General features: G+C 44.9%; 1 protein-coding gene across 3 annotated transcripts in view; it reads right to left on the reverse strand.

Annotated features, from left to right (window-relative positions):
• The window catches only part of RUNX1 (RUNX family transcription factor 1), a 267,232-nt gene that overhangs the window by 85,163 nt on the left and 159,238 nt on the right, over positions 1-22,831 (reverse strand). For 2 of the 3 annotated variants that reach the window (XM_052660383.1, XM_052660305.1), the window contains exons 3-5: positions 14,670-14,708; positions 8,480-8,733; positions 1,813-1,969 (exon numbers count right to left, since the gene is read on the reverse strand). In XM_052660383.1, coding sequence (XP_052516343.1) covers positions 1,813-1,969; positions 8,480-8,733; positions 14,670-14,708 — 450 coding nt within the window. Of the gene's footprint in view, positions 1-1,812; positions 1,970-8,479; positions 10,369-14,669; positions 14,709-22,831 lie in introns of those variants that run through there. The other variant, XM_052660462.1, reaches the window with a different exon arrangement.

The raw sequence follows: 22,831 nt of genomic DNA on the forward strand, positions 1-22,831 counted from the left end.
ACAAGCTCCTCTTAGTCACCCACTCAAAACAGACACGGCCAGTAAGGGATGAGAAACGCCAGCACAGAAAGCAGGCTGCTTTCACCATGTCCTTTATCATCACCAACCTCCTGGCCCTTGCTGGAAGGCCACTTACTGCACTCCTTAGGGGAAAATGGCATGGACCACTGAAGAATTCCCAGAACTTGCATAACCAAAACCCGACCCATAGACCTACACAGATGCACACGATGTAATACTACTTCCTCTGGAAACACAACTCAGTGATCCTCAGCTATGGCTTCTTAGGAACAGAAATCCACAGGCACTGAATTGAGATGGTTACTGGACCAGACGGTCGGGCCTTTGTGTTTTATTGGCTTCTCACCCACTCTGCCAGCTACTCATCCGAAACCTCTGAGATGTTTTCCAAACATGTATCTCTGAACCACAATGGTAATTCCATTTACTGAAAGGCGAGGACTTTTAATATAACAAGTGAACCCATAGACGAACTTGTGCCTTTATACCTTATAACATCATTCATGCTTTCAATAAGTGGATATAATTTTCTTGGCCTTAGCCTACTATTAACATAGTGCTATAAACAAACATTTTCAACCATGTTATAAGTTTAAAAAATTTTTCTCCACCTATGATTCTGTTTTGAAAATTCCCCAGACAGCTAGGATAACACAAACACAACAACCAAAAAAAGCAACATGCCTTTACTCCCTTTCCTCTGACTAATCAGATTCCCCAAGAATACAGATTTGCAAATGCCTTTATAAAGGCTAATGATTACCCTTCTGTTTAACTGTCTGTTGGTTGTACTTTTACTTTTTTTCAAAACGAGCCATCCTGTTATTTAGGTATTTTCTACGTCGTTTTATATCATACTCAAAATAACTTTTATTCATAAGCTTATTCAACACTGCATCACAAAAATGCGATTTTCAAAACAAACTATCTTACCTCCTTCAATTAAACAAATAGTACTTACTGCTATTTATAAAACAGGACCAAGGTTCTTACAATATAAAGAAAACACAATATTTGAAAATGATTGGAAACCAGAGGAGATTACAAGCCAAGATTTCTCTTTCTGGTTGAATACTTTGATAACACGTATGGAGAAAGAAAACTACACATAGAAACACACTGATACAACACTTTCTCAGGAGAGTTCAATCTTTGATATTATTAGTACCTAAAATATTAACTGGGCCTAGCCCCTCCCTACAGATACTAATAAGCCATCCAAATTATATATAGGAAAGTCACGTCACCATCAGAATCACCGAATCAGAATGTTACTAACACTATTTCTTCATATTTCACCATAAAAAGTGCTTCTTTGAAACATATTGCAATAATCACCTACTATATAACCCTTAAAATTACTAGAAGTGATCATTTGAAACTCGGTCACTTATAGCACATGGACCAGAAGTTAAAGGCTTCCAGTAAAGAGATTTCTGAAAATTATCAAAGAGAGAACCCCAGTTGTATAATCTTAGCTTCCATGATGGCACGTTTTATATTTTTACATTTTAGTAAAGATCTGAGAGGTTTCCTTGGAATTTGCGATTCATGTCTTATCTGCTTCAAATCAGTCTTAAACCAATTCAATAACAGAAAGCAATAATGTAAAGCCAGATTCTGTTAGAAACATTAAATATTAAATAACAAGGTTGACGTAGCAACAATGATGGGAAGAAATGACTATGCTTCTAGGGAATCCCATCACAGAAACTTCTAGATGTTTTGAAATCTGGGTTTGTTGCCATGTAAATACTGAGTGTTTCAAGTTCAGTTCTGACAGACACATACCTCTTCCACTCCGACCGACAAACCTGAGGTCATTGAATCTCGCAACTTGGTTTTTCATGGCCGCGGTTGCATTTCTCAGTTCAGCTGAGTAGTTTTCATCATTGCCTGCCATCACGGTCACCAGAGTGCCATCCGGAACGTCCCCCAGAGCCACCACCTAAACACCCGTCAAGGGACAAACACAGACATCAGGCATGTTAGAAATTTTGACGTCATTTGTGTAACTGTTCTAAAACTGAATGGATATTGTGATGCTTTTTAGTTTGCAAAGGAATAGCAAACTAAATCATAACTTATATCACAAATTAAAACAACAGAAAAGTTATTAATGGGAAGATTTACTTTAAATTCCACTATGTAAAATTTTGGGCTTCCTTGGTGGCTCAGACGGTAAAGAATCTGCCTGCAGTGCAGGAGACCTGGGTTTGATCCCTGAGTGGGGAAGATCCCCTGGAGAAGGGAATGGAAACCCACTCCAGTATTCTTGCCTGCAGAGTTCCACAGACAGAGGAGCCTGATGGGCTACAGTCTATGGGGTTGCAGAGTTGGACACGACTGAGTGACTAAGTACACGCACTCACACACACACACGTAAAATTATAGATATTTAAATCATAAAACATTCATCTAATAAAACCACATAAGGTCACAGGACACGGCTGGAATAAGGCTCACTATAGCAAGGGCTTTGAAAAGCTATGGATTCTCATGAATACAATCATCTCTTCTTAACTCTCCATATTTGAGAAACAGAATGTCTTGTTTTTTGTAAGTTTATAGTCTAACCCATTTTTCATTTGTCCAGACCTCCACCAATAGGCCTAAGAGGGTTGATTTTGCCTTTGAGGTGTTTAAACTGCTAAAATTAAATCTGATTGCTTCCACTGAATTGCTGACTATTCGTGAATGACTTACACACTCCCTTCACAATTAGTTCATCCTATTGTCCCTACTTGATTTCCAAAGACTTGCTTTCATTAGCACTGAATTGCAGTATGCAAGAGAAAAAAATCAGAAACATAATACTAACTACAAAATCAATAGACCTCAGAGAAGAGGGGTGCTCACTTTGATGTGCTGCTCTGATTTCAGGAGCAAAATTTCAACACATTTTTATTCTGTGAGTCCCAGAGATGTCTTAACATGGACCTGATAGATAATTGAGATTTTTTCCAAACCCAGATGATGTTGAAGAAGAATTCCTTCAATGCACCTGAATGGAAATGGATTTCCTATCAGGACTATTAAAGTAAATTAGTAAATAAATATTTTGACACTCAGGTAAATTTTTAAAAAAGCAGGAATTTTAAGGCAAAATGCATGGCCAATGATGCTTCATGTAGGAGTGTCCATTTCTTGGGTCATCATTTGATCCTTCTAAAAACTATTTTCTTGGTCAAAACTATTTCCATTGTTTGTGTTTTCTAAAGTGGTCAAAGAATTTCAAATCAAAACAAGTTCTACTCGTGATCACGATTTCCTATCACTTGCAATACCCCCTGATTGGTATTTTCTCAGTCACTAGTGAAATGTGTGCTCATCATTCCAATTTTATAATTGTTTGGGGGGTTTATTTCATCTTATATTTTTTAAACTTATTACAATAAATTTATAACAAAAATAAAGTATTCCATAACGCAATGTCCATAAACTGATGATGGACTTTAAAACTGTGATAGATCCATACAATTGATATTATCTCATCATGAAAGGGAATAAAGTTCTGATACATGCTACAACATAGATGAACCGCTGAAACAGTACATTACGTGAAAGAAGCCATTCACAAGAGGTTCACATATTGTGTGATTCCATTTATATGAATAATCTAAAATGTGCACATCCACAGAGATAGAAAATAGATGACTGGTTGTCAGGGGCTGAGGGAGAGAGGAATCAGGAGTGACTGCTAGTGGGTATAGGGTTTTATTTTTGAGTTGTGTTAATAAAGCATTCCACAGTGGTTATTCCTCCTCCTGTTTTCCACTTCCCCATTTTTACCTAATAGTTGACACATAATTTTTGCAGGGGTAACACCTATATTTCAGTCCTCTTTTCCTGTCTGCATATAAGGCTGCCATAGGCCCCCGTGAATGACAGAAAAGCCACGTTTCTCTAAATTCTCATCTTCATTGCCTGCTTAGTCATCACCCTTTCTCGTGTTATCCACTTGACCGTTTATTCCTTTTATTTCCTAGGGTGCTTCAGCTGTTGGATTCTAAGGACTATGATGGGGAAATTGAACCGACTCACTATAAGAGGTAGGCATCCTTCTGACCCCAGGACTGTACCAGGAGACTCAATTCTTATAGCAACCGGCAGGCACCTTCCTCACCTATTTTATCCAACTTGCACTCTTAGCTTTCTTTCCAGTCCTTTCCATCCAAATGTTGGACGTGTTTTCTAGAAAGGAAATTTAAAAGCACAGCTATTTCTTCCCCAAGCACCCTCTAATTAGGTAGTTAGAGCCCATTATAAGTGTGTTTGTTGCTGTTAAATTAAGAGCAGTAATATGACAATTCCCTTTTGTTTCAAAACCATTATTGAAATAAATCTCCTTGATCAGTTATGTTCTTGTTACCGTTTTTTCTATTGCCATGAAATAGACTTGCTTTATTCTGCTCTTTTCAGTCTCTTGAAAATCCACCCCCAGTCTGTTCCCCCCGCCCCCAACTGTTTTCACTTCCCTCTGTAAAATTAGCTCACAATGTTGAAATGTCCTCCTTGAAAACATATTTTTACTTCCTCATCCCCATCTCCCTGTGATGACCTGGCGTCTCTGTTTTAATTCCACATTCAGTAAGTAAGTATACAGGGACCGGATCAACTGCATGGTTTTCAAACTGAATAACTCATTGTTGGTTAAAGAGCTTAAAATAAATAAATCTTGTTTTATAACTACCAAAATGTATTCTAAATCACCTTCCTCCCACTGGCCCCTCTCACAGTGCTCCATGTCTGAGCCTCACTCATCTTTCCAAAATATCCTCATCAGTAATGTGGCAAATTCATGAGGCAGTCACCAAACAAAAATACAGAGTAAAATAATCATGGTGGCTAAACAAGAAAAAGTTGTTTATGCTGGAATTTAAGACTAAAGAAATTAGGAGTTTAACTCCTTTTCCCTTTTTTCAAACTGAAGCAGGAGTCAAAGATATTTCGGGGCTCAAAGATCATTTACTTGGCCTTTTATAGATTTTTCTTGGTGAGGAGAAGGGAAAGAATTAAATCCAAGAAAATTACATTAATAAAGAATATCATCTAATTGTTAGCAAGCATTCTTAGACTAGAAAAATATTTTTAACTTAAAAACTAACATTTCTGTTAATTTGATATAGATTTTATCACTGATAGGCAATATGCAGAGAATTTTTTTAAAAAATCTAACTTCAAACAGAATAAAAGAAAGAACTGGAATGAAAAGCTATAAACAATAGGTAAAGAAACACAAACGTTTACATTTTAACACAGACCAAACAGACAAGAAGAGACTTGCTGGCCAAAGGATATCTCTCTCTCTTTTTTTTTTTAACTTCTCTTTTTAAAGTATCAGGAAGTTGGGCAAAATATCAAACCTCTTCTATATTACAGACCTCCCCACACTGCTCTTGGTCAGCCTGTTCACGGCTGAAACTGGCATTTTAAACCAACTCTAGTTAGGCTGAAATTATAGTCACAATTCATTTATTTCAAATTTCTTAAATTTCCAGTGTTTTAAAGAAAGCTGCGGGGTGGAACTTAGCATTCAGCTAAGATGACATTTACTGCATAGCTAGGAGACCATGATCTCACCGATAGAAACGTTACTTCTTTCTTTCTTATGAAAAGAATACTACTATCAGCGTCCAAGGCCTCTCAACTTGCTGAAGGCATGTTTATGCCTTCGGACTGTGGTGTACCAGAGCCCAAATAAACTTTAACATTACAGTCTTACAAAACACATCCTAAGTCATCCAAACAGCTTTTTTGACTGCTTCGGTAATTAATGAGTAACAGGTAGCAAATTTAAGACTTTTCTCTGTAGTAAAATAGGGATTTCTCCTAGGCTAAAAACTAAAGGCAATTTCACCAGAGACGCCGGGGCATGGAGGATATTTTAGGGCCCAGGATAAGCAATTAGGATGGTTTTCATCTATTTTGAGGAAAACTCACACCTTTAAATCTCCCTTTAGTTTCAAAGATTAAAGCAGAGGATTTACACATATTCAGAAGATGCCTAAAGAATCATTTTAGTGCTCCTTCTCATCAATACCGTCAGACTTTATCATGCTTTTACACTTTCTCCTCCTTAGTATGGAAGATCTTAGTAATTCTTTAGTGTTTACCTTCTTAAAGAGGTTGTCTGGGGCTTACATAAAATCCAAATTCTAAAGTAGTAATTTCTATAGAAAGTGCTTGGGAGGTAGGTAGTGCAAGATGAGTACAGAGTGGAGTCAGGGACACAAAAGTTTAGCTTGCTTTATCCCTAATCTTTGTGCTTGGTCCCTCACTGGCAGTTTTGTCTGCTTCTTCCGTTAGGGTGAGTAGGTCTCCTTTAGAAAGAGGCCCCCCCTTCCTGGGGACTGGAGTGGCAACAGATTGTTCACCAAGCGGTCTGATTCCTCTACTGTCCTTTCCTTTGCCCCCAAAGTTGTCAAAACCCACTTGAACTTTTTTCAAGAGGTTTATACCTTGATCTTGAACCTAGAAACTATCACTCAGTAACACACATCTTTTTAAAACAGTGAATTGTCAAAAGTCATCTTAAAAAGGACATCTCTAGGGTTATTACGAATTCTGCTAAAGGGAATTCCCTGATGGCTCAGGAAAGCAATTTACCTGATTTTTCCCCCTTTTTTTTCCATTCTTTTCGAAGGAAATACTTTCATGGGGTGGCTTGAGAAATGACCTGGCCCTAACTCCTTCAGATTCTTTCTTAATCAGTTAGTATTTGGGGTGTGGGTTCCCTAGTCGAGGAGACTATGACTTAGACCAAAGGAAGCCACAGATCTCGGAGAACCCACACTCCCGTGGTGAGTCTGTAGCACCTGGTTTAAAGGACCCTCGTGTTGATTATCAGCCTGTCTCCTCCCCTCTGCACTTATCTGCAAGTGACCCGGGGCCCATCCCTGTCAGAGCCGAGGAGGTCTGCCCGCTGAGTCTGTTTATATACAGGGATTAGAGTGATTTAAAATTGAAATGGGCTCCCAACCCAAATCTACAGAGGTGGAGGAAGAGACAGGAATGAGTCCAGCAGCTGCTCAGACTCATCGTCCTTTCTATCCTCTTCAAAAACTCCTTCTTTCAGAAAATTGAGGCAACTCTATACAGGCAGCCAACTGCACTTTTTGCTTGTTTGTTTGTTTGAAAAACCATAATCTAAATTTGGAAGGTGTCTAAAGCTTAAAAATAAAGAACTCCGATAGTTGTGTTTTAAAAAGTGAACATTTATTCATTGTAACTAGCTAAAAATCTATCCCAGGCTTGGAACCACAAAAAACTTTAATCTCCTCTTAAAGAGGACAATTATGTAGCCAGATTTTATTTAATTTTTTTAAGGAAAAAAAGAGTAGCTGATCTTTATAGCTTCCACCCCCCCACCCCTTGCCTGCCTTAGCCCCTTTAAAAGAACAGGAAATGACAGCACTGATTGTATTTAAAAAGCTGCCCCTTCTTCAACCCACCCAAGACAGAAGAACTGAATCCCTACCGCAGAAATGAAACATCTTCTGTTTGCTGCCAGGGGTGGTGGGACGGTTGTTTAAAAACGCCCAGGGTTGTTTATATAGCCCCTTTGAAGGCCAAGGTTTTTCAAGACAGCTGAAAGCTAGCGCAAGATGAGGGGTGAAAAGTGAACGCGGACCTCTGAAGCTAAAAGGCTGAAGTTTCCTGGTCCACGTCGCCGCCCCCCTCCCCTCAAACAGCAAAGCAGGCGGATGAGCCCCCAGGCTCACGGCAGCCCGCCTGGCCTCCTTTAGCTGACCCGGGGCTTCAAGCTAGGTGAGCCGGCGATAACGTTCAGGAGGGTTCCCAGAAAAGAAACAGGATTCGCTACTTGCGGCTTCTGGCAGGGATAGGCTAGAAGCTTAAAACAAAACAACCACCACCAAAAACACCCCTCCGAAAACTTTTGCAAATTTAACAGAGTCCGCCGTGGACTGTGAACTTGCTAATTTCTACAGTGCAGTTAAAGAGGGGGTGGACGTGGGGAAAAGCCATGAGAGTTTTCCTTGTCAAGTTTCTTTTCCTGGATCCAAAGTTATATCAAAGTATCTCGATTTTATTTCCTGATGCCTTCCTCAGAAGGGCTGGGTTCCGGCCGGGTTATAACTTTTCCTACTTTGGATCAAAGCGAAGGACCGATGCCCGGGGAGGAGGTCCCGCCGGCCCTCCGTGGACGTCTTTGGGGGGGGGCACCCTAAAATTTTTTAACCATCCCCCGGAGGCCGCGGCGGCCTACTGAAGCGGGACCCCTCCACCATCGCCCCCCCGCCCCCAGCCCAACCGAGGGTAGCCACGGCAACGCAGCATCCCCCGTGTGCGCAGAGCAGAGGGATGGACCACGGGCCTCCGCGCCAGCCCCTTTCTAGAACCCGGCCCCGCCTGCCTGGCCACGGCCCTCCCCGATCGCCCCGGCGATCGACCGGCCTCTGCCTGTCTTCCCGCCACCCGCTCCGGCCCGAGTTACCTTGAAAGCGATGGGCAGGGTCTTGTTGCAGCGCCAGTGCGTGGGCAGCACGGAGCAGAGGAAGTTGGGGCTGTCGGTGCGCACCAGCTCGCCCGGGTGGTCGGCCAGCACCTCCACCATGCTGCGGTCGCCGCTCCTCAGCTTGCCGGCTAGGGCGGCGCCGGCGTCCGGGGCGCCCAGCGGCAGCGCCTCGCTCATCTTGCCCGGGCTCAGCGCGGTGGAAGGCGGCGTGAAGCGGCGGCTCGTGCTGGCATCTACAGGGATACGCATCACAACAAGCCGATTGAGTTAGGACCCTGCAAACAGCTCCTACCAAACGGCGACAGGGGCGCGGATCTTCAGCAAGCAGCTCCCGGGAGACCAACATACAAGTTCAGGGACCTTTATTGCTGCAAGGTGGCTGGGGGAGAGGGGGAGACTAAGTTACGAACAGTCCAGGAAGGCGGAAAAAGTTCTAGTTCTGCCAATCGGCCTCAGCTCAGACCCGGGCACCGACCGCTTAGTGCTTTGAAAAGTGGGCGACCAGAGTCCAAAGTCAAGGGCCAAGGGACCCTATCTTCTGAGTTTTGCTTTGAGAATTTGAAGTTTCAGTCTTTGGCTGTTACAGAAGTACCCGGAGGCAAAAATTCCCATACACTTCTTAAACTATTTATGCGGAGAGCAGAAGGACCAGCAAATATAGGATTTGGACGTTCCAGTAGTTAATTGCCTGTCAGTTCTTCTTCTTTTTTTTTTCCCCCCCAGGTGAGTTTTGTCTAAAGTCCAAACACAACAGAAAATATACGAGTGTCTTCAAATACGGCGCCACTTTTTATTCATGCAAAACTGGCTTCGGTCCTCAAAAGCGAGAGCTGAGACTTCCAAAAGGTCCTGCTTCTAATGTATGTGCACATATATATAAACATACACATATGCTCTACTTCATAAAATATTTACAGTACAATCTGTAGAGAATTTAAACACAACAGAAACCCATTAATGTTCGCTGCACGTTTTTTTTTTTTTTTTTTTTCTTCTCTAAGTAGCCTTGAGAATCAGCTTCAGTAGTTGAAGGGCTGGGCTAGAAGGACTTGTCATGTTTTCAATAAATTCTGGCAAAATGCTCAGTTCAGAAAATTCAAGCTTTATCAAAGAAAAAGCTGATCTTAAAAAAAAAAAAATCCAAGTCGATGATATTCAGGGTTCAGCTCTCCACATCTGAGAACTCGGGTTTGGGGATGTTGGTTAAGTTTGTGGCTGATCCTGTGGTTTGGTGGGAGGTGAGCTGCAGCGGAGTCAGACGCACGCAGGCACGCACTCCTCGGGAGCCAGCCGCCGTCTACATCGACTCCGGTGAGTCAGCCCCGACTTGGGCAGTAGCGAGACGAGCTTCCTCCAACGTCGCCCCAGCGCCGGCCGGGTGAACTGCCCGGACGCGCCAATTTACCCACACTCACCGCGGAACCGCAGCAGGTGGAGCGGGCCCTGGCGAGAAAGGCTCCGCAGCGCAGATCGCAACAGACGGGGCGGCTCGAGTTACACAAGCACGCACACTCTGCCACGCACACGCGCCACTTCACCACTCGCCACGAAGCCCGGCGCACTCTCTCCCGCTGTTGTCAAAGGACACAACCGGAGAAAAGTTCACACCCAGGAAAGAAATGGAACCATCCAGCCAAGAAACCAGTTCATTCAAAAGTAGGAAAAGGCAAAAACAACAACAAAATCCTCCCCCACACACAAATCAAAATCGAAGTTCCAACGCGGTTCTATGAAAAACGGCAAGGACTGACTTTCTTCTGGCGTCCCCAGTATCCCCAGCAAGAGATGCCTGCCGGCTCAGGGCCGGGCAGCGTGGTGCCCTGGCTGGGTCCGGCCGCGGGGCGCTCGTCCCGCCTGCGCCCGCTGGCTCTATGAATGAGAGTGCCTGGAAATGAACGTGCTTTTACTGTAAGCCCGGCCCGAGGAATTCCATTCCCTCAGCTCGTTTGCATAGGGGCGGCTGCCGGCCAATCACAGGCCTTTCCGGTATCAGGCAGGGCGCGGCTCGGTGCCGCGGGCTCCTGGAATTGGCCCGCGCGCCCCCGCCGCCGCCGCGCGCTACTGTACGCGGCCAGGGTGGAGAGTCCACCGCCAGCCAGTGCGGAGGCCACGCCGCGCTCCCCGCATCCACATACCCGCACCCACACGCTCCCGCATTCTCTCGAGACCGCCATTCCGGTGCGGACGGCGGCGGCTTTGCACACTCGCGGGCTTGCGCGGCCGGCAGTCAGCCCGCCCGCCCCGGGGGACTGCCGTGAGCGGCCGCGCCAGGGGCGGCCGTGGTTCGGAGACCCAGGAGGTGGAGCAGAAGGCCGGTCGGCCTGGAGGGACTGGGGCCGCGCGCTGAGCCGCAAATGGTCCGGGATCAGAGTCTGTCGGAGAGAAGCATCCGCGAGCCGTGGAGATAGATGAAGCGGCCGCCGCTAGGCTCCCGAGACCTGGGGGCCGGGGGGCCCCAAGGCCTCCACTTTCCCGGCATGGATGGGATTCGCCGCGAGGGGGCCGGGAAGGGCCGAGGGCCCAGCCCGGGGAGCCGCTCGGCGCCGGTTGGCAGCCGCGGCGAAGTGGCGCTGATTCATTTACTGAGACCAGACGGTGGTTGGTCTCCACGACCTGCTTTTTGTGTTGAGTTTTCTCTCTGGGTTTGTTTTCTTGGTGTTTTTCGCTGCGTCTTGACGCGGCGCGCCTCGCTCAGGTGGAGTTGAGCTTAGCGGCCAGCGAAGGAGTTCCGTAGTTCAGAACCCCACCCCCCCACCCCCCACCCAAGAACATGCGACTGGAAAGAAACTGGAAAGCCTCCGGGCGGGGTTCCCCCGCGGGGCCCAGGTCGTTCGCGCCCTGCACCCACCTCCAGCTCCCCGGAAACGGCCCCTGGGCTCCGCTCCCCGCCCGCGCGCGCGCGCGCGCCAGCCGCCCCGGGAGCTGAAGCCACCCCGGCTCTGCGCGCGGGCGGGAACATGCTCCCCGCTCCCGTCCCAGCGGCGCCGCGGGCATTTTCGCGGAGCTTAGAGGGGCCCCGGATCCCCCCGCCCCACGCCACCGCCCGGCCGCGGGGCTCTCCCAGCTACACTCCGCGAGGAGTCCACTGGGTCCCTCCCTCGGGGGGAGGGCGCTCATCCACTCCCCCCCCTCGCCTGGCACGGAGCCCTCCACGTCGACTTCGCCCTGGGCGGGGGTGCTTCGCCCGCCCCCGCCCCCGCCCCCGGGTGGGGGACCCTCCCTTCCCACTCCCGGCCTTGGTTCCCCCTGCCGATGCGCGATTTAGGGGTGCCGGACCGCTGCCGCCGCCGCCGCTCTGGCTTCCCCAGGGCTCCAGCGCCAAGGGGCCTGCCAGAGGCGGGGGCCGTGGCGGGCCAGCCCACGGAGGCCTTTCCGGGCGCCGCGGCCGCTTCCCTCGCCCCAGGCCCTGAGAGGCCGGGCGGCTCGGCGCGGGCGCCAGGGGGCAGCAGGCGCCCGGCGGCCGGCCCGCGCGCCGGGGAACGCCCCCGACGGCGCGGCTGTAGCTCCGTCCTTCTGGCGGCCTTTGGGTCTCCGGTAGGAACTTCAGCTGGGGAAGAAGCGAAAGGAGAAACGGCGACCGGATCCTGCCTGCGCGGCCCCGTTCCGCCCCCCGCCCCGCTATCCCAACGGCCGGGAGGGCAGCAGGGAAACATTCGGGCAGGGGTCCCGGCTGTCCCGACCCGCGCGTATCGGGGTCTTTTTTTCCCGAAATCCCTTGGCCGTCCCCACCATCGGCTGGTCCCAAGCAGTAGGGGCTGGGGGCGTCCCGGGCTCCCTGCGGCAAGCCCCCTGCTTCCTGCCCCGCATCTCGCCTGGTGCGCCCGTCCACTCGCTCCTCTCGCTCCGAGAAACCTGGGACATTCCGGAACTTCCAATATTCCGCTGTATTTTGTTTAATGGGTCTGAGGGTTGAGGGGAGTCTCAGAAAACGCCCTTGTATTTTTCTTTAAAAGTGATTTTTGAAGAAGCCTCATTTCAAACATTGCAGGTGTAAAGACCCCCCCCCCCCCCCACACACACACACCAGTCTTCTCTCCACCCGGGCCGAGCGATCCCAAATAGCGAGCAGTCCCCAGACAATCCCCAGACAACCCCCAACCCCCCGCCCCGCCACACACACCCCGTCTGCGCCGGAGCCCCGGGGCCACACAGTCTCTCTTCTGCGCCCGGGCTCGACGCTGCCCGCTCTAGAGGCGAGTTCGGGCTGAGTGAAATCTTTCTGCTTGGGCTCGAGTGTATTTCCTCAGGAGCCGATCAAGTGCATCCCTATAGACCCCCTAGGACCGGGTCTGGGGGGACTCAAGAGTGTGGTGGAGGCAAAAATGGGCTCTGCCTCGGAGGATGTAGCTAGCGGTCGGGGGGTGGGGGATAAGCCGCCTGCTCGGAAAGCTCAGAGAAAGCTCCTCTGGGGCTGCGACCGTTTGCCTGAAACCCTCAACCGTGCGAAGGGCCGCGGGCGCCCCACGCAACGCGGTCTTCCAGGTGGGGATCCCGTTTCCTTAGTAAGAGAAGAGGATTAGCGATAGAGGCACCCTGTTCAGACGCTGTTTAGCTCAGAATCTCAACCACTAAAGCCCGAGTTCGAACTCCAACAAGGACAGTAGCAGCAGGGAAAGCTGCTGCTGATTTTATTTGAGTGGGGCCGCCGGGCATTTGGGGTTCTCAGGACCTTGCGCAGGCTGTAACTGCGCTAACGGGGTGACCGCTTTAAACCCAGCAATAAAACACACCGCCCCTCCTTATCGAGGAACTAAAATGAATGGAAAGCTGGCAGCCTGGGACTCAACTAAGAGGGTATCGCGAACCCCTTAATCTAAAGGGCTTTGTACATATAGCGTATGGAGTTGGATGTACTCTTTTTCCACCAGGAGCGCTCATTTAAGGGGCTATATAGAATTTCCCTTCCCTTGCTTCTCTAAGAGAAAAGGAAAGGAAACAGTTCTGTATACACTCGTAGTGTTCCCCTGGAATAATACTAATATTTGCTTTTGTCATAACACAGTGCAAAAATTACAACGAAGCAATATGTTGGGCGGATGGATGCTGTGTGACAGCTTCTTCCAAATTTGCTGCATGGGGGAAATTTCCAAAAGGCTCCTAGTTGATTGAATGAAATGTGAGTTCTCACAGTGAATTGAAAAATCAGTATTTACTTAGCTGGAAGGGGAAAATAAAACAATTTCACCGGAAAACAGCTTATTGACAATTTTTTTCTACAACTTTAAGTAAATATATAATGATGGGGGTCTCAACATTTAAATATTACACATTTTTTACTCTTTCAAAACGCTCTCAAAAATAAGAATCTCAACCATTCTCTTAAAATCCCCTCTGTAATATATTTCTAAAATTACATTCCTAAAAATGCAACATTTCTAAAAGAATTATTTCTGTTTTCAGTGACCATTTTAATGAAAATAAAAAGCAGAGAATGTATTTTGCTAGAGGTGGACCACATTAGTTGGTACTAATGGCACAGGTAATGAGAACAATTTTAATGGAGACTAACATACATGTAAATGTATGTATAATACACATTGTCCGGTTTTCAACATTGGAATTTAAATAATTAAACATCCCTTTCTCCCTGTGGATTTGAGATGATTTCACTTTTGAAATATAATTACTTCGGGGGACCAGATTCCTTCGTTTTTTCACTACATTCTTCCTCTGTGTGAATGTTTCCATGGGATCCTGTGGTTGATATATGACTATTTCACTAACTTTGTAAATCAATTTACAACTCACAAGTAACAAACTGAGAAAGAATTTAAATTAATCTTTTTAAAAGTTAAGGATACTTAGTAAGCATTTTGCTCATAAAAATTTTACATTAGCACTGCTATAGCAAAAGTAATAAAGTTATAACACATAGAAGCCAAGCTTTTTTTTTTTTTTGTTTAGAGAGAGAGAGTTGTATAGAGTCATTTAATAACAGCACAACGCACCTGTGGTAAACGCTGTAGAACCGAGGGTATCATTTAAGGTTTCACTGTAATGTTTTATATGTTTGACATTTACAATATGGAAAACAGCTTTTAAATATTTTTGAATCAGCAAAAAAAAAAGAGTCTTGATTATTTGGGTTAATAGAGATACATGGATAAAATGTCATACATATGCACATGTGAATATGCATGTAAAGAATATAATATGGAATCTAACCTACCGTGAACGTCTCTAGATGGATTCATTCCGTGAACACATTCTGAAAGAGTAGAAAATAGGAAAATAAAAATAATTGTGTGAATATATTGACAGCAAACACCAAATTTACTGAAGTTGATTAATTGTAGTTGGAACCAATGCCAGTGTGAAAACTAAATCCCCTCTCTCATTTTTTTGGGAGCTTGTTGCCTCTCACACTTTCTAGCACTGGAGATTTTTATAGCATATTGTCCAGCTTTGGGTCAAAAATAAAATAGTAAATCATCATATAAAAAAATGAACTGTTACATATGCATATGGTTTTTAGGTACCTTCTACCAATGTCTCCCATTGCTAGCTAATACTGAGGTCTTTATCATTCATAGAATCACCTCTTTTAAGCTCTATATGGGATGCAAATGTGATTTATTTCATGAATGTTAAAAATACATTTGGATAATGTAGGGATGGATCACAATTCAAAGTGAAAACCAAACCCAAAGGGGAAAGGTGAGGGGGTATAAATTAGGAGTTTGGGATTAACACATACACACTATTAGATACAAAATAGATAATCAATAGGAACCTACTGTATAGCATATGGAACTCTAGTTAATATTCTGTAATAACCTATACGGGAAAAGAATCTGAAAAAGAATGGATATATGCGAATGTGTAACTGAATCACTTTGCTGTATACCTGAAACTAACACAACATTGTAAATCAACTATACACCAATGTAGAATAAAAATTAAATTAAAAAAACGATTATAGGTAAGGAAAAAACAAACAACAAAAGCTCCCAAACCCTAACTTAATATAAAAACATTAAAAAATCTGTGACATATTAGAAGCTAAATGCAAAAAAGTAAAAATATGAATAGTTTTCAAAGTGATAAAGATAACAATTTGGAATATGTCTTCTAAAAGAAACTAGTAGACAAACATTATAATCATTTACTTCCAATGATGAGATATTTCAGAAGTATTTTCTTCCCACTTGATTTCCTTTCTTTCCCTTTGCTAGGAGGGCAGATTGCTTATACTGAAAGCTTTCATTCTTAAAGTGACAGATGATATCAGTTGTTACTGAAAATAATTTTCATGATAATTTCCACATATGGATCACTTACTATATACTCCTGCATGTACAGTTACAGGTAAAGTCACAGGTAAATCCATTAAGTAAAGCCATATGAAGCTATTTCTCTTTACCTTGAATATCTATGTATAATGGTCTGAATTTGAAATGATTTCATCAGCCTTGTTATGGATAATGGTCAAAACTGAGTGATTAACATGGAGGAAACAGCATTTTTCAAAGCCTTAAGATCTGAACATTTCAAATACTGCAGACCTAGAGCTTTCAACTCCACTGCACAATATTAGTATAATATTGCTTAAATAAAACCTTAAGAAAGGAGGTAATTATTTCAGATTTCCAGATGCTGTTTAAATAGGCAGGAGAACAAGATTTTCAGCTCCTTAGTTTTATGGTTTTGCTAAGCGAAAAGGGCAACTTAAATAATAAGGGGTTCTGAAGGACTGCCCTGTGATGAAAAATGAAAGGAATTAAGTATGTATAGTCTCAAAGGAGGCTTCCCTGGTGGCTCAGCTTTAAAGAATCCACCTGCCAATGCAGGAGACGTGGGTTCGATCCCTGGTTTAGGAATAAACCCTGGAGAAGGAAATTGTAATCCGCTAAAATATTCTTGCCTGGGAAATCCCATGGACAGAAGAGCCTGACAGCTAGAGTCCTTAGGGTTGCAAAGAGCTGGACACGACTTAGCAACTAAACAACAACAAAATTCTCAAAAGAGCCTTCTTAAAGACACATACACACAAAATTGTGGTTTACAAGTACATAAAGGGACTCGATTAATTTTTTTTTAAAACAGAGCAGAGAAAGTGTTATTTGCACTAATTATGAATGCTAAGGCAGAAAATAACAAATACACCCTGAAGTTAGTAAATTTAGTTTTAATAGGTGTGGGGGTCAGGGGAAATTCACAGCAGTAAGATTGACCAGACAGCTGAGTTTATGCTAAAGAGACCTAACAGAATTAACCACCCTGGAAATTCTCTCCTGAGACCCTGAGAAGCCTTTCCATGTCTGAGACTGAGAAATAGAAGAAGCAGAGTGGAAAGGCAAGTGTTTTGTCTACACACCTAATATTTCAGTGATTCTGAGAGAAGAGCCAAGATTTTTTTTTTTTTTAACCTAGAAACAAGGGCAGAAGTGAGAGGATTTTGAACGGTGTGCAGCCGTCTGTTGAGAGCTTTTTTTGTTTGTCCTGTGTCAGTAGCTTCAAGGAGACAGCATGCATCATTAAGTTGGGGGGTTAGAGGGGAGAGAGAGGAGGCGGGTGTCTGTACCTGAAGTCACACCTGTAGGAATTTGAAATGATTTGCCCAAGGAGTTGTTAATGATGCTAGAACCTGAACTGTAAGAGAAGACAGGTCCTGGGTATTCACAGCAGTGAGAGCTGACTACCTTGCCCGATTTATTCCTTGCAACACCATTATTCCCATTCCCATTTTACAGACCAGAAAGCTTACAGTTGGAGAATTTAGGAAATCTGCCCAAAGTTACTTCACTCTTGATCTCTGTGGACACGTGCACATTCTCATCCCCACATCTGGGTCTACATACGTGATGAGCTATGTTTCTTTTTGACCACAACTATGTATTTTTATCAGTGTCCTTTTTAGCCTTCTGAATGATTAAACTCTGATCTCATCTTTGACTTTTATCCTCCCTTGTCTCAAGGTCTCTATCAGAAAATAGCCCTGAAATTCTTTGCTGAGCAGAATCACCAAGTATTTAGGATTCATATCCCGAGGTTATTTTTGGCCATCTACAAAGTTTGAGAGCGAGTCAAGGTCCCTTTGGCCAATAAGCGGGAGCCGTGGAGTATCAAGCTGCTGATGAACACGTGTGTAAAGTCCAGGAAGCTGGAGGAAGGACGCACAGGAATTGACACCACCTGGTGGGCTTTGAAAAGACCCACTTCTTGGTTAGAGATGATATTGATTTGACTCTTGGAGGTCGTGTAGATTTTCACCAGGTGGTCAGTAAGGCTTGAGGGTGCCTGGGGGGTTGGGAGAGAAGCCTTTCCAAGCAGAAGGATGAGCATGAGAGAGGCACGGATGAAGTTATGACACAGACTCAGAATAGTTGGGGTGTAAGTTGGGGATCAGGTTGGGGTGTGGCAGCTTGTAGGTGACACAATTTGTCGCAGTAGGTGTGGCAGTTTGTAGGCAGACACAAACACAGACAGGTCAGAGGCAGCTTACACAATCTAAAGCAACCTGAACTTCAGTGTGAGGGCAGCGGGTTCTCTCAGAGCCTGGAAATCTGGGAAATCACACGGTGGAGACGTATTTTAGGAGAATAAATCTATCAGAGGTGGATAGGTGAATTAGACGGAGCAGAGAAGGAGCAGATGAACTATAACCTTGCCAAGCAAGACTCGTGAGCATTTAGGTGAAAAAAATGGGGACACAAAAGGAGGGACTGAAGTGAGGGAGAGGGAGGGATCTTCCCTCATTTCCCGCCCTCGTGCCATTACGAGCAGTCAGGACCAGTGACGATGGGTTGGAGGTGGACGTCAGCAATCATCTTGGAATGGACAGGACAAGATGCTGGTAGAATAAGCAGGAGGAACAAGTGTTGCATAAGCTGCGAAGTTGGTGCTAATTTGCTAGTTTGGCCGCAATAGGAAAGCAGCACACCAAGCACGCCTTCCCCTCCTCTTATTGTTTTGGGGAGATACTGCCGGCGTCCTTATGAGCCTCTGTTTCTGGGGTTCAGGGGCAGGAAGCCACGTACCTGAGTCCCTGTTCTCCAAAAGTCCTGTCTGTGATAAGGCTGATAGTTTGACCTCTGTCTACTCCGCTTGTTTTCCTGCCTCACAGTTGGTTCTGGATCATGGGAGGACAAGGATGTCTTGTATTGGCCTCTCTCAAGCCAACCCTGTAACTGTCTCATTCTCTTCTGATTTCACCCTCAGCCCCACACAAACACATAACCACTAAGGTCTGAACACTTTGCCAGGGAGGTTCCCTCCTCTTCAAATCCTAGACAGCCCCGTGTAAGCAATGTGTACCCCAAGCCCCTGGGGACCAGGTCAAGTGCAGACTCCGATTCAGTAGGTTTGGGGGTGGGGTGGTGACTGAGGTCCCGTATTCCCAGCAAGCTCTCTGTGATGCTGCTGCTCCTGGTTCAAGGACTGCACTCAGAGTTGGCAAGGCCAGCTGCTCAGTATCCAGCAAAAACGGTGCCCAGCACCCACTAGGATGCAGTGTCGAAAAGGTGTTTGTAAACAAATTGCAAATTGATGTGAAATCTCTCTCCGATTGGACTTTTGAAATGAATGTGATGGACTGAATATCTGCGTCTGCTCTGCCACCAAACTCATATGTTGAAGCCCTAAAGCCTAATGTGATGGTCTTAACAGGTGAGGCCTTTAGGAGGTCATCGGGTTTAAATGAGGTCATGTGGGTGGGGTGCTCACAATGGACTTAGTGCCCTTGTAAGCAGAGACTGGAGCCTTTCTCTGTCCCTCTCCCTGTCATATAAGCACACAGCAAGAAGGCAGCCAAGTATTAATACAAGCCAGGAAGAAAGTTCTCACCAGAACCCAACCATGCTGGCATTCTGATCATGGACTTCCAGCTGCCAGAACTGTAAGAAATAATTTTCTGTTGTGTAAGCCACCCAGTCTATAGTATTTTGTTGCAGTAGCTGGAGTTGCCCAAGGCAATCATGATTATTGAAGCTCCCTTTGATCAGTGCATCAAGCCTCACACTAAAGTCTTTACGTGCATTATTCCATTTAGCTTTCTAGCAGTAAACAGTCCACCATTATTCCATTCATTTTACAGATGAAGAAACTGAGATGCAGTTATTGGCCAGTTTGCCCCTAGATTGTCAGTCATAGCCAGCCAGTTCAACCACCTTGCAAGAGTCACATCATCATGTCATTGTCATTCAAACTTCTTTACTAGTTCTTTTTTTTTTTTTTTTCTTTACTAGTTCTTGACAATTTGCCTTTAAATCCTGTGGGCATCTCTCTTATTCTAGAGCAGCACTGTCCACTAGAAATGTAATATGAGCCATATATGGAATGTAAAATTTTCTAATAACCACATGAAAAAAGTAAAGAGAAATGGGTGAAAGTAATTTTAATAATAAATTTAACTTCAGTTCAGTTTAGTTCAGTTGCTCAGTCGTGTCCAACTCTTTGCGACCCCATGAATCACAGCACGACAGGCCTCCCTGTCCATCACCATCTCCCGGAGTTCACTCAAATTCATGTCCATCAAGTCGGTGATGCCATCCAACCATCTCATCCTCTGTCATCCCCTTCTCCTCCTGCTCCCAATCCCTCCCAGAATCAGAGTCTTTTCCAATGAGTCAACTCTTTGCATCAGGTGGCCAAAGCACTGGAGTTTCAGCTTTAGCATCATTCCTTCCAAAGAACACCCAGGGCTGATCTCCTTCAGAATGGACTGGTTGTATCTCCTTGCTGTCCAAGGGACTCTCAAGAGTCTTCTCCAATACCACAGTTCAAAAGCATCAGTTCTTCAGCACTCAGCTTTCTTCACAGTCCAACTGTTACATCCATACATGACCATTGGAAAAACCATAGCCTTGACTAGATGGACCTTTGTTGGCAAAGTAATGTCTCTGCTTTTCAATATGCTATCTAGGTTGGTCATAACTTTCCTTCCAAGGAGTAAGCGTCTTTTAATTTCATGGCTGCAATACCATCTGCAGGGATTTTGGAGCCCAAAAAAATAAAGTCTGACACCGTTTTCACTGTTTCCCCATCTATTTCCCATGAAGTGATGGGCCTGGATACCATGATATTCGTTTTCTGAATGTTGAGCTTTAAGCCAACTTTTTCACTCTCCACTTTCACTTTCATCAAGAGGCTTTTTAGTTCTTCTTCACTTTCTGCCCTAAGGATGGTGTCATCTGCATATCTGAGGCTATTGCTATTTCTCCCGGCAATCTTGATTCCAGCTTGTGCTTCTTCCAGCCCAGCGTTTCTCATGATGTACTCTGCATAGAAGTTAAATAAGCAGGGTGACAATATACAGCCTTGATATACTCCTTTTCTGATTTGGAACCAGTTTGTTGTTCCATGCCCAGTTCTAACTGTTGCTTCCTGACCTGCATACAAGTTTCTCAAGAGGCAGGTCAGGTGGTCTGGTATTCCCATCTCTTTCAGAATTTTCCACAGTTTATTGTGATCCACACAGTCAAAGGCTTTGGCATAGTCAATAAAGCAGAAATACATGTTTTTCTGGAACTCTCTTGCTTTTTCCATGATCCAGCAGATGTTGGCAATTGATCTCTGGTTCCTCTGCCTTTTCTAAAGCCAGCTTAAACATCTGGAATTTCACAGTTCACATATTGCTGAAGCCTGGCTTGGAGAATTTTGAGCATGACTTTACTAGCGTGTGAGATGAGTGCAATTGTGCGGTAGTTTGAGCATTCTTTGGCATTGCCTTTCTTTGGGATTGGAATGAAAACTAACCTTTTCCAGTCCTGTGGCCACTGCTGAGTTTTCCAAATGTGCTGGCATATTGAGTGCAGCACTTTCACAGCATCGTCTTTCAGGATTTGAAATAGCTCAACTGGAATTCCATCACCTCCACTAACTTTGTTGGTAGTGATGATTTCTAAGGCCCACTTGACTTCACATTCCAGGATGTCTGGCTCTAGGTGAGTGATCACACCATCATGATTATCCGGGTCGTGAAGATCTTTTTTGTACAGTTATTCTGTGTCAGCCCAAACAATTTCAACATGTAATCAATATTAACATCGTTCATAAGATATTTTACATTATTTTTCTTTTAGTAAGTTTTCAAATTCCTTATGTATTTTGTATTCACAGTGTATCTCAGTTCAGTCTAGCTGTGTTTCAAGCCCTCAAATGTCACAAGGCTAGTGGCTACTGTATTAGACTGTGCAGTTCAAGGGTGACCACTCAAACACAATTCCCTCTGAAGAGCAGTTTTGCTGCTATTCAGCTTGTGCTCAAGCGAGCCCTGTTTATAACCTGCTATTAGCAAAGGCCATTAAGTAATGCATCTTTCTGGACTCATGTTTTCCCTCCGAGCTGTGCTGAAGTGAAGTTCAGAATTTTATTACAGCATCACTTGATTGGCTGTGTCATAAGGACACACACATACACAGTGAAAACAACTAAGCTGCAAAGGTTAGGGGCCGCTGTCATTGCCACTAATGCATTTTCACAGCCATGGATGAGCTACCGGTGTACCTCATGCATCCCTTGTTTCCACTTAAGTTTACCAGCCACTGATGGCACAGCCTATACAATATGCTTTGGCGTCTTGACTCTGAAAGAATACTACTAAAGAATCTCTTGACCCTTTCTTTTCCAACATCCTTATGTTCTATGAAATTCGTACAGGCAACATGTATTAGAACAAGAGGTTTTATGTTTACCAGCCCATGACTTCAAAACAGAACTGCCAAGTGATTGAGGGGTAGTCTCAAATAGTGGCTGAGTGCTGAATAATCGATGCTTTCAAATTGTAGTGCTGGAGAAGACTCTTGAGAGTCCCTTGGACTGCAAGGAGATCAAACCAGTCAATCCTAAAGGAAATCAACCGTGAATTTCTGGGAAGGATTGATGCTGAAGCTGAAGCTCCAGTGCTTTGGCCATATGATGTGAAGAGCTGACTCATTGGAAAAGACCCTGATGCTGGGAAAGATTGAAGGCAAAAGGAGAAGGGAGCAGCCGAGAATGAGATGGTTAGATGGTGTCACCAACTCAATGGACATGAGTTTGAGCAAATTCTGGGAGATAGTGGAGGACAGGGAAGCCTGGCGTGCTATAGTCCGTGGGGTCGCAAAGAGTTGGATGTGACTTAGTGACTGAACAACAGCAAACAAACAGGTTTATTTTGAAATACTGCATACAGATTTTAAAACAAAACCAAACCACCCAAGATATCAATTTGGAAGCCATCTTCTAGTTTAAATAATGAGTTCCCATCAGTGGTGAGTCAGTTCCTGGCCTCAGTTATGTTTTTCTTCTAGTTCTCAGAAGTAACAACAAAGAAGAAATATGGAGCCAGGTTTGTAACAGAAACTACAGGTCCTGCCTCGTTGCTTTGGTTCCTTGGGGGTTGTTGGAATC

Source organism: Budorcas taxicolor, chromosome 1 (assembly GCF_023091745.1).
Source record: "Budorcas taxicolor isolate Tak-1 chromosome 1, Takin1.1, whole genome shotgun sequence".
Lineage (NCBI taxonomy): Eukaryota > Metazoa > Chordata > Mammalia > Artiodactyla > Bovidae > Budorcas > Budorcas taxicolor.